This window comes from Lepidochelys kempii, chromosome 11 (assembly GCF_965140285.1).
Source record: "Lepidochelys kempii isolate rLepKem1 chromosome 11, rLepKem1.hap1, whole genome shotgun sequence".
NCBI lineage: Eukaryota > Metazoa > Chordata > Testudines > Cheloniidae > Lepidochelys > Lepidochelys kempii.
The window spans coordinates 42,554,109-42,566,686 of record NC_136390.1 but is presented as its reverse complement, the minus strand read 5'-3'; the positions used below and the strand labels follow the sequence as shown (position 1 = coordinate 42,566,686).

At 37.6% G+C, this 12,578-nt stretch overlaps 1 protein-coding gene across 4 annotated transcripts in view; it reads left to right on the top strand.

The window, feature by feature from the left end:
- The window catches only part of CHN1 (chimerin 1), a 161,862-nt gene that overhangs the window by 75,319 nt on the left and 73,965 nt on the right, over window positions 1-12,578 (top strand). For all 4 annotated transcript variants that reach the window (XM_073305918.2, XM_073305919.2, XM_073305920.2 and 1 more), the window contains one exon: window positions 9,786-10,074. In XM_073305918.2, the coding sequence (XP_073162019.1) occupies window positions 9,786-10,074 (289 nt within the window). The remainder of the gene's footprint in view (window positions 1-9,785; window positions 10,075-12,578) is intronic.

The window sequence follows — 12,578 nt, the reverse complement described above, 5'->3', positions numbered from 1 at the left end:
TGCTTTGGTAGGTTTTGTTTTCTAGATAACCAACGTCCAAGACTGGGTTCAGTGTGTCTAGCGTATGTCAAAGCTTCTTGCTGAGCACATAGTTCATGTTTCACTACAGTCACTACTGTACTACAATTATCTACTGTAACTCATTCCACAGCAAGGGAGGATGGTCTTGTGGTCAAGGCACTGGACTGGAACTCAAGAGATCTTCCTTCATTTTCTGGCTCTGACAGACTTCCTGTCTTACTTTGGGCAAGTCGATTAATTTCTCTGTGCCTCAGTTCTCCATCTATAAAATGGGGGTAACAATATTTCCTTTCTTTGTCTGTCTTGTCTATTTCATGTGGTAAACTGGAATTTGGAAAAGAGACCGAAAGGAGTTAGTGGGAGTTGGTCACCTAACTTTCTTAGGCCCCTTTCAAAATCCCATCCAAATCTCTTTGGGGCAGGACCTGTATTTCACTGTGTTTATACAGTGCCTAGCACAATGTGGCCCTGATCTTGATTGAGGCCTGTAGGCACTACTGTAATTTAAATAATAAACAAACATAAAAATCCAGTAGCTCAAGTGTCAGAAGAAGCGTTACCCATATTCTATGTTGTGTTCTCTTCTTGAAGAAGGCCACTGGTCTAATTCCTTTCTGGCCCCCACCAGTAATGTTGCTCCCTCCCCCACCTCGTATCTTGAGGGCTGCAATTTAGACACACATCTTCCAGCCAGTCCTTTAGTTGCTCTCTTCTACTGTCTGCCTTAGCAAATGGGCTGCTTTATAAATATGCATTTGAGGAACCATTTTTAAAGCTTATTACTTATGCATTAAAAAAAATCATTCAGCGATAAATACCTTGGCCTTTTAAAGCTTCCCTCCCCCTCCCCCCCCCCCCCCCGGAAAAGAACGGGTTCCATATTGTTGTTTTATCTCATAGTTGTTTTTATCAAACACACTTTTAATTATTCAAGCACATAAAGCACTGTAAATAGTAAATGTATTAGTGCCAAATTTCCCCCTCACTGATACCTGTTTTATACTTAAGCTAATTCAATTGAGTTAAATGGCATTACTCCAGCTTTATGCCAGTGCTAGTGAGAGGAGAATCAGGGACATTTCTTTTAACATTCATAAACTACCAAATGGTGTTTAATACATTTGGTAACAAATATTTGTGTGTGTATATGTGCCACCTATACGGGACACACATTTAGGATGCCAGTTGGATGAAATCTTTTAAATTTATTCTGTTTCACTGAGTCCTAATAAAATGAAAATCACTGGTAGCATAGGTCATTTTAATGGGCATATTACTTTATAATGACTGTTTATCATCTGTTCTCTCCCATTTGTTAATTCAACAAGCATTTTAATGGCAGATCAGGCATCACACTAAGAGAATTAATTTTTTATAGATGGTGGAGCACCACAGAACAGTAATTCCTATTTGTGGTCTAAACTATTCCTCTGCAATTTATTTATGTAACCATGGTCAAGAGAAGTTAAGATGGAGGTACATAAAAACAGCAGTTTCTGTTTTGATTATGAGCATATCACCTGTTTTGACCTACTAAGATACGTTCCCCGGAGTACTATAATTATTATGTTTCGTTAGTAATTTAAAGCAAAATGTATTCAAAAAACTTCATAGTACAGAACTTTTTCTTTTTTAACTCCTACTAGGTTTTGTAATTCTAGGGGAACAGTGGGAAAGACTCTAGACTGTTTCAAACAGTAATATTTTAGTAAATAACAGCTGACATATGTATATAAAACATGGCACCTTTCATCCAAAGTGCTCACCAGTATATACAAACTACTATGTGTAGCTTTCACCTCATAAATCACTGAAATGTGGCCATGTCTTGTAAGGAAAGCAGCAGCTTTCAGACAGCACACAGCGATGTTAAACATTGTCAGGACAGAAAAATAAGAATTTCTTTTTCAGTTAAAACTACAGGATGACTTTGGAATTTAGAATTAGAATTTAGCCAGAACTTGAGGGCATACACCTCATCTCTCATAAGAAATATCATAGGAGTTCTAATGACTACAAATAATTAGAACCTTGGTTTTAAATTTCATCTAGACTACAGAACCAGAAGCATTTTACCACCCTTATTCAAAAGTAACTACAAGAATAGCAGCAGATGCTAGTGGTCTAATGGGGGCAGCGTACTGCAGCTCATGGGACACTGGACTGGGAGTTGATTGCTACTCCGTACTCTGAAACTGGCCTGCAATGTAACCATTGGCAAACCACTTAATTCATTTTCTTCATCTGTAAAATGGAGGCAAAGCACTTTGAGATCTCTGAATGAAAAGAGCTATGTAAGTACTACTCTGTCATTATTATTACTCTATTACTCAGCCATAGCCTAAACCCTTCTGTCATTTTATCCACTAGCCAAGCATTATAAGTCTAATTCACAAAAGTTTTTGGCTTTGTGCACCATCAATACTAAAGCAAATATCAGTAAAAGCACCTCATGGCAGGTTTTGAATCTTAAAATGGTTGGGTTTTTTTGTTTGTCTGTCTTTTACCTGCCAAGCTACTTGACTTTCTGTTCATCTATACGTACCAGTAGTTTACTCACTTTTAGATATCCCTAACCTCCCCTGGTTAATATAAATACTAATATTTTGTTAATTCCATTACTTCTTGCAATAAGAAGGCTTTACTTGCTATTAATTCCCTTTTTTAAAAATCGGTAATCAGTTTTAACAAATGTGTGTTGCTATTGTTTATTAAATATTATGGTAGTCAAGCAGTGAAACTTTATGGAGAACAAAATCAAGACAGCATGATCAGTAAATTGTATTGTGTGGTATACTGTTTACCAAAGAAATGAGTTCAGGCTGCAGGAATTTCAGAGGCCAAACTTGTGTTGGAAAAAGTAACCATAAAATGCAATGGTAGTCTGTAATTGGTCTTTAGCGAAGCTGCAGTCTTAATTTTGTCTTAACAACTGAGTTTGGTAAAAACAACTTTAACAAAATTTAAGACTCATGGAAATCTTTACATGATGATTTTTAATCCAGTGGGAGCTTTTAACCAAACATTTGACTCCAATGTTTGCAACCTAAATACAAGTGAAATAGCCTATTCAAAAAAACCTACTTAAACAATTTGTGTCATCCTGGTAGAAAAAGAAAGACTAAGTGAAACATAAATAGTGAAAAGCAAATTACACTTTTAAAATTCTTTTCCCCAGTTTTAAATGATACAAAAGAGGTATTAGGTATGGAAATTTCTTGTCTTTTATATCTTAATACTGTCCGTTCAAGCCATATGTTTTCTTACATTCACAATTTAAATATTTATGTGGGTATAGGAAACTAATTTAAGAACAAGTTGTTTTTAGTATGAGAAAACTATGCAAGCAAAGAGATGGATTATAATCATGGTATGAAAACTGCTTAAATGAAACCAATGGGAATCACACACATTAGTGAAAACAAAGGTGCAATGTGGACCATGTTTTTACAGAATGCTATAGAATGATGGTCATCTCTCTATGATGATGATTCTGATGAAGTTTCCATTTCAAACCTGATTTTGCCCCCACCCTCCTACAATTTACCAGGAAAAAAAACAGTTCATATAGGACTCAAAATTAGAAGGCTAGACCTGAGATTAAGGTAGAATCTTTATGCAAATGTTGAAAATTGGTGGACACTAGGTTCCTAAATCATGATACCCTCATTATAGAAGGGTTAAAGCATAATTCCAACTTTTTGACCCTTAACAAAAAATCAGAAGGTAAAACAAGTTTTACTAGATATCCCCAGATGAGCTGTTTTTCCCAGAACCAAAATTTAGTTGATTAATTTGAATTTTCAAAAATTATTGATATTTTATTTAATAACATTTCTAGAAAATTTCTGCTCCAGGTATGTTACTATAGGGCATCAGAGGACTGCTGGAGACCTAAGCTTTCCTTTAAGAAAAATGTAAGGCTTCAAGCCCTTTCCCCAGCGGCAATAGACCACAAAGTGTAACCTGACCACTCAGGCGCTGCCAAGTCCAGGTGAGGCATTAGCCCTTCCTTTCCGTGGGGTATGTTCAGGAGAGGGGAACTAGTGCTCCTCTACCTTCACCACCCAATTAACCATGAGGGTCACCAAACAGAGAAAGCGGTGAATAATTAGTGTGTTCTGTAACTGCTCCTGAGTCAGAGCTAACCATTCACCTGGACCCCTCTGCTCCTGACAGCTCCTACCCTAGCATTAGGTCTCTGGTGGGACTTTCCCAAGGGGGCATAGGAGTAAGCTTCCCTCTTATGACTGTATTAAAAACTGAGGAAGTTCAACCCAAATAACTTTGCTAAGATTTGCTTGAGAACTGCAATCTTAACTCTTGGCTTTCTGTGTTTTAACATTTGAGGGATTTTTAAAGTCTGCATCTCCTGAAAGGTAATGTTCTCAGCTCATTGATCTGCACCTACTACTTTAATTTCATCTTAACAAATCTCTCTGATATATAGAAAGCACACTGAGACTTTGCATATTATTGACTCTGATTCACCACTGTTACTCCTGTTCGTGTAAAGCCAATGAAATCAATGAAGTTATATGGGCATAAAACAGGAGTAACATAGTGAAGTCAGAGTTAGTAAACTTTTCATCTCCATAAGATACTAATTTTAAAGCCAGTCATATTCTTTTCAGAGTATCTATTAGCAACTAGGAACAATGTTAAGGAAAATACTACTACACATTAATAACACAATTTTTGCCTAATAAATTGGCTCTAACATTTGTATAAGGTGACAAGTGAGAAAAATCAAGGAAACTCAGTTAAAGATAAAACAAAACATAATGTACTTCCATTGTTTGTTGTTATTTTTATTACATGTATTTGTAAAGCACTCATCATATGTAGTATCAGTTAGGTACTGCCTCTGCTCTTGATTCCTGCTACAGCAGTTGAGATCAGCTGCTGACACACTAAAGTGTACAGTCTTCAGATTCAGCTGGGAGGGCTGCTAGGAGGCAGTGAAGGGTCCCTTCATTTTCAGTGAAGGGTCATCAGCTGTGGACTTTGTTGCCTATCCTGATGAGACTGAGTCCAAGTTTGCTAACCTTCAGCGCACACTACAAATCCTGTATGTTTTCCCAGATGCTCTGAATTAGGAGAGTTAGAGATGGTGAGGGGGATGGGTGACAGTGGTGGCACTAACTCTGGATGCTGGTTTGTAATTATAGGTATTTTGTAAACACACAAGTGCATGTGCTTAAAGCAGTGCATAGGTACATTTTTTAAACAGCAAATTATATTAAGTTGGGGCAGTGAAGCATATTACAGAGGTGGATGAATGGCGGTATGTTGTACAATTGGTTTCACACTGTTGCATTTGTACTTTTAAAATCCATATGCATAGAGGATAAGAATGTTCTCGAAAATCTGGATGGTTTTGCAGTCATTAAACATCCTCCCTATGTTTCACCAGTGACTGCTGCATAAAGAGCAGGTAGCTGAGAGTCTGCATTACATCTTTTTAGGGATAAGGGACCTAATTGGTCTCTTCACTCCTTTATTTCTGGCCACTATTGCCGCTACACTTTAATCTACTTTCCCAGATTGTGTTATTCTCTCTGCTCTGTCTAGCCCGTTTGGCTGCCAGTGGGCAATCGCCTTTCAAGCAACTTTGAATTAAAAAAAGTCTTTTATCTTTAGGTCAGCTACTTGCAAACAAATGTGCAATAGATACACTAAGAATGTTATGATGACATGCAAAGTCCATTTTTTATTCTCTTTCTTGGCAAAGCTTCCAGTGTTCCACTGTTAACTGAAAGAGAGTGTACATTGTATATGTCTTGTTTTCTGTTTATTAAACAAAAAACAGCTGTTGCTAAAGCCTCCCTTTAGAAGGAGAATGTCAGGAAGTTCAAACATAAAATGTGTGACCTACTTAGTTCCGTGGTCATGCAGAAATGAACAAGGTATAGTAATGTTATAGATAAGGTAAAAATACCAAAAAATATGGCCTGATGGAAAAATTGAAACCAAGATATCTGTGTAGGTAAAACAAGGTCGAAAGGATTGAAACACAATTTTTTTTTAGTGGAGAGAGTATGCAGCTGCACCCATAAGATACATGTTGTAATTCATCAGAATAGTAATATTATGGAATAATAAAGAGATTTAAAAAGGGCAGACGGAAACAAAACCTGGAATTGTTGAAGAGAGAGAAATGCCTTCTAGACAGTAATAATAATAACCATGTAAAGAATCAGATGCTCTTTTCTCCTTACTAGTACTACCTTGAAAAAATACATCTCCGCAACTGCATACTGTAAAGAAGGAATAGCAGAGAAATAGGCTGGATTGGAATGTAGGGGGAAGCTATTTAACTTTCACCTGTTGCAGAAAAAACAATTTATTTCAGGTATCTTTTCCAAATTAGTGTGTTGCTGATTGAATTTCAGAACCACACATGAGGTCCATTTATCAAGTACCTTGCTTATGAGAGCACTCCTGGGTTAGGAGCATGCACCTGAAACTGATTAGGTACCTGGAGAAATACAGCTTTTCAGAGAGAAAGCGTGTGGTTCCCTAGAACTGTGCCAAAGAGTGAACAGGGGGGAAGTCTGGTCTGTTTGTGTTGTGTATGAGAGAGAGGTCAGTTTGCGGAAGTGGATGCTGAAAAGCTGGCATCACTGCTGATGCAGAATTAAGATTATGAACCATTGTCTAGTGGTTGTGCTAGTGGTAAGATGAAGATCTCTGGGTGAAGGCGTAGAGGATATGTACTGTTAGGGACCTTAACTTTCCATTTCCTTATTTTTGAGTTGTGTGTCAGGTATGTTGTGTGCAGCACCTTTAACAGGCACAAAAACACTATGTTGTGGATCAATGTACATGGGACTTGATCCTGCTCTTTTTGTTTTTGATGGGAAGAAGATCAGTCCCCTAAAATTTGTCCTTCCATCCTTCCTCTGTATTTTACTGTTGTGTTTGTCCGAACTTTGTATTAACATCTGAAGAATATTGCCAATCTTCAAATATACTTAGTAATGACAGGCCCCGAGAAGCTTGTCTGAGCCTTTATCTTCTCCTGTTTAGATTAATCCTCTCCTGATCCTTTCATTGCTAGAAAGCCAAGAAGTTTGATAAGTGACCTTCAGCTTATATAGAATTCTGTGACCCAGGTATTCTTAAGTTCTATAGGAGCATATTTTACAGATTTGAACAGCTCTTCACTGTTCTTAACTGTTCACTTCTTTATAAAAATCAATCTTTTTGTTTATTAGCCTCTACGGCTCTTTATTCTCAGGGTCCTGAATATATCTGAAACTTACTCAGTTCTGACTTCCTTTCCTGGAAAAGCCTAAAATCATAAAGGATATGCTGTGTGTGTTATTTCCATTGACTTTAATGGGAGTGTGTGATGGTTACCCACAAGAGCTCCAATGTGCTGAGCATTCTTACGGCACTGGGAGGTGAGGATATTCAGGATTTCACCGATGGAATAAATCTCATGATCAGGTCTGGGAGTAAATACCACTGTGCTCAGCAATAATTTAACAAATAAGGTGCAGAGCCTGTCTTCAGTGCAGGAGTCTGGCTGTGTCTCTATTGTTTTGCCTTTCATAAAATCTTTCAAAACTCTTCATTGGCACAGTAAAAACAAGTTAATGAAAAAGCCAGTGCATTGCCCTAAATATATACATGTATAATGGAGAAACTGACCCCCCTACTTACCAAAATATGTGGTGAGATGCTGTAATTGCGTGTTATCTCAGTTTGAATCATTCACCTGTTGCATTTTGTCACAAGCTAGGTTGTGAGCTCTCTGGGGTAGGAATTGTTTTTTAGACTGAGTTTGTACAGTACTTAGTACACGGGAGCTCTGATTCTGGAATGGTGCCCCTAAACTCTGTTGCAAAACAAATAACGATAAACAATTGAACATTGGAATTTCCAGACAAGTCCAATGGATGCTGTAGATCAGTATCCTGCCTCTGACAGTGACTACTATCAGTGCACTAGAGAAAGAAGGAAGAAACTCAGTAATGGAATAATCTTCCCACAGAAGAAATTTCTTCCTAAGGCCTGTCAGATATTGGTTGGCATATGACTTGAAGCTTGATAATTTATATACCTAAAAGGTTTTCATTTCCATTTTAATGTAACTGTGGCTGTTCTCATTATCTGTATAAATGGCTAAGTACTTGCCCTCAGTAATGCCTTGTAGCAATGAGTTCTACAGGATAATGTTGTGTTGTGTAAAAATGTTACCCTTTATCGTTTTTTAATTTCTTGCCTTTCAGTTTTGCTCTGTGAACTCTTCTTCCTTTATTATACGGAAATGTAAACAGAAACATTTGATTCATCTTGTGTATACTCCACCCACTAATTTGTATACATGTTTCATATCCCATCTTATTAGTGAACGGGATGTGAACTCCCCTAAAAGCTCCTTGAAAAGAACCTTAACTTTTATTTTTAAAGCACAGTTCTTGAATTTGCAGTTTGTGTTGGTTTATCTTTTTTTCCAGTTTAAATTGAAAACCAGAATGCTTAATTTTAATTGAGAATCAATAATTTTACCTACGTTCTGTTATTAAAATACATACCTTTTCAAGAACATTAATTACTTCTTTTGAAGAATACCTATGTTTCAACCTAATACTAGTCACACAATTTTGTGCTTTCATCTGTTTAGGTAGGCTCCCTTCAAAAGGCATACTTTTGTAGAGCACTTCTGTTTTCTGTTTGTTTGTTTTTTAACAGCAATATGCAGCTTTCATTTCAGAAATGAAATCTTAATGACGAGGTATTTTGTTTTTATGATTGATTTGGCTGGTTAGATATCATAAAGAAGTCTAATACCCTGAACAGCAGTACCTACTGCTGTCTGGCCAAGGAGTGACACTGGAGTCAGTAATGAAAGCAGCTTCTTGCTTCCATGCTCTTTGCAAGACAAGCATTGGCAGTTACCAAGTGCACACACTGATGTCTGTTCACGCATGTGCAGATGGCTTCAGAAAGCAAATTGTTCCAGGCTTTCAGTAAGATTTTTGAAAAGGTGCTTGAAGTCAGGTGGAGTCAACACACTCATTTATGGTTATTAAAAGGTTACATCAAAATGCTATTCAAACCAGGCTGCAGAATTACTAGCATCAGATTATGGCTTAAATATCCTGTATATTACAAAGGTTTGCTTGAAGCATAGCACAGAGGGCCTTTTGTAAAAAGCTTGAGGAGTTAGTCCTTGGCATTTGGCCAGCAATAAAGAAAGCTTGCCCTTGTGCCATTCTGTCCTCCACTGCTCAGATTCTGGCAGCAGTTTGACTTCAGTGTAATTGTTGGCACTAAAGCTAAACTGTACCCTGAATGGCCTCTTCCTACAAAAAGACAGGAGTACAGAGGTCTAACACTGCATCAAATCTCTTTATTGGTGTACTATAATAGAGGACTCTGTTATGAGAACTTTTCATATCAGAGAGGCAAGCAATAGACTATAGAGGCGCCGTACTAAAGAAATCCCTTAAACAGAGTGTGAAGTATTTTTCATTTTTTCCACAGGATAATGATGTGTCCAAACAGGATAAGAGAACAAATAGCTCGTTCTAGGGCAGGCATTAGTTTGGCTGTCTATCCACAGTTGTTGTTGTTCTACCCTTGTGTACAGTAGTTTAATTTTATATTCCTCCTCGTTCAGACCATACACAGCATAGTCACAGATTTAAATGATAGGGTATTTTTATTGTTTGCAAGGCATCACTTGCTTAATCTTTCTTTTAAAAATAAATATATATCTATGTGTATACTTTCCCATTTCATTGAGGCAGATTTGGAAATCAAACCAGGAACTTCAGACTCTACTACGATGGAAAACACTTTGTTGGGGAGAAACGTTTTGAGTCCATCCATGACCTGGTGACAGATGGATTGATTACTCTTTATATTGAAACCAAGGCAGCAGAATATATTGCCAAGATGACAATAAATCCAATTTATGAACACATAGGATATACAACCTTAAACAGAGAGCCAGCACACAAAAAACATATGCCAACCCTGAGAGATACATATGATGGCAAAGAATCTACAGGAGAAGATGAGGTAGCAGAGAAAAGGGTAAGCAACTGTTAAAACACACTTTTTTTTATTAGACTTTTATTTTATACTTTTAACTCAACTCCACTGAAGAATATTAAATATGTTTATAGGTGTTTAATCTAAATGGTTACATCAGATATTTTTGATTAATAGTAAGTTATATGTTAAGATGTTTTACTAATCTTTCCAAGTTTTCAAATGGAAATTTTTTGCATATTGCAAATGCCTCTGATTCATAAACTTTTATCAGAAGGTTCTTTGTTTTTTTAAAAGAAATTATTGCTATTACAAATGTCAATCCTCTGATATTCCAGAACGGCTAAAGATATTTAAACTTAATTACTGTGCAAAAAGACAATTGCCCTTTAATACAGAAATGTATTCCATAATCTATTCAGCATTCCCCATACAATGATAGTAAAGTTGTCCACTTTATAAATAAGTCTGTTCATTAACAAGATAAAATGTTAAAACATTTCACATGACCTAAGTTCAGCCTGTCATGAACTGACAGAACTATTTTTGGCCTCAACCAGGCTTATGAAGAAGGATATCTTTCTTCAGAGAGTTGCATTATCAACTGAGAACTAACTGCATTTGTGGGGTGGGGGAGGGCTTTAAAATAAATAAATAAATTTAGAACCAAATGCAGGATAAATTTCAGACTTTGTACTCTTGCAGATCATCTTTAATGTAATGTAGAAGACCCCAAAAACAGTTGCCATATAGCTTTGTTAACACGACAGATATGAAACTTGTTTTTAAATTCATATTAATACATTTTTAAAATAATGATAGTTTGTTAAAATAAATAACTAGAGGAAAAATTGATTGCATCTGTTTATTAAAAAGCCCATAAATGGCAATCTTTCTTAAGTGTGTGTTTAAAAATATTACTTAAAATATCTATATATTCATGCATATGTAATATGCGCTCTAGGCTCTCCTGTTTCAATGTTATTAAGCGTATTTTGCAAATTACTGTAAATCATAAAAGAAAATACTACGTTTAGGTCTGATTACATATTCATCTTCCCAATCAGAGATAAGGAACACATTTCTTGTAATCCTTACATGTATTGACATTTTGTGTCTACGCTGTTGTGATTGAACTTTTTTAATGTAGTAAATCGTAGAATCATAGAAGATTAGGGTTGGAAGAGACCTCAGGAGGTCATCTAGTCCAGCCCCCTGCTCAAAGCAGGACCAACACCAACTAAATTATTCCAGCCAGGGCTCTGTCAAGCCAGGCCTTAAAAGCTCTAAGGATGGAGATTCCACCACCTTCCTAGGTAACCCATTTCAGTGCTTCACCACACTCCTAGTGAAATAGTGTTTCCTAATATCCAACCTAGACCTCCCACACTGCAACTTGGGACCATTATTCCTTGTTGTCATCTGCTACCACTGAGAACAGTCTAGATCCATCCTCTTCGGAACCCCTCCTTCAGGTAGTTGAAGGCTGCTATCAAATTTCTATCAAATTGCTATCAAACTCTTCTCTTCTGCAGACTAAACAAGCCCAGTTCCCTCAGCCTCTCCTCATAAGTCATGTGCCCCAACCCCCTAATCATTTTCATTGCCCTCAATATATTGGAAAATATATTGATTCTAGCTGTCCATTTTAATCACCTGATTTCTTGCCTGAAACTAGCAGTGGTATAGGTCTAATTTACCTGGGTTCTGTTCCCTGGCGCCATTGACTTGCTGTCTGATGTTGAGCAAATCACTTAACCATTCTGTGCCTCCGTTTCCCTCCTTTTCTTTTCTTGACCTGCTGCTCACAAACCGGGTAGAATTAGTGGGGGAAGCAAAAGTGGATGGGAATCTGGGAGGCAGTGACCATGAGTTGGTTGAGTTCAGGATCCTGACGCAGGGAAGAAAGGTAAGCAGCAGGATACGGACCCTGGACTTCAGGAAAGCAGACTTCGACTCCCTCAGGGAACGGATGGCCAGGATCCCCTGGGGGACTAACTTGAAGGGGAAAGGAGTCCAGGAGAGCTGGCTGTATTTCAAGGAATCCCTGTTGAGGTTACAGGGACAAACCATCCCGATGAGTCGAAAGAATAGTAAATATGGCAGGCGACCAGCTTGGCTTAATGGTGAAATCCTAGCGGATCTTAAACATAAAAAAGAAGCTTACAAGAAGTGGAAGGTTGGACATATGACCAGGGAAGAGTATAAAAATATTGCTTGGGCATGTAGGAATGATATCAGGAGGACCAAATCGCACCTGGAGCTGCAGCTAGCAAGAGATGTCAAGAGTAACAAGAAGGGTTTCTTCAGGTATGTTGGCAACAAGAAGAAAGCCAAGGAAAGTGTGGGCCCCTTACTGAATGAGGGAGGCAACCTAGTGACAGAGGATGTGGAAAAAGCTAATGTACTCAATGCTTTTTTTGCCTCTGTTTTCACTAACAAGGTCAGCTCCCAGACTGCTGCGCTGGGCATCACAAAATGGGGAAGAGATGACCAGCCCTCTGTGGAGATAGAGGTGATTAGGGACTATTTAGAAAAGCTGGACG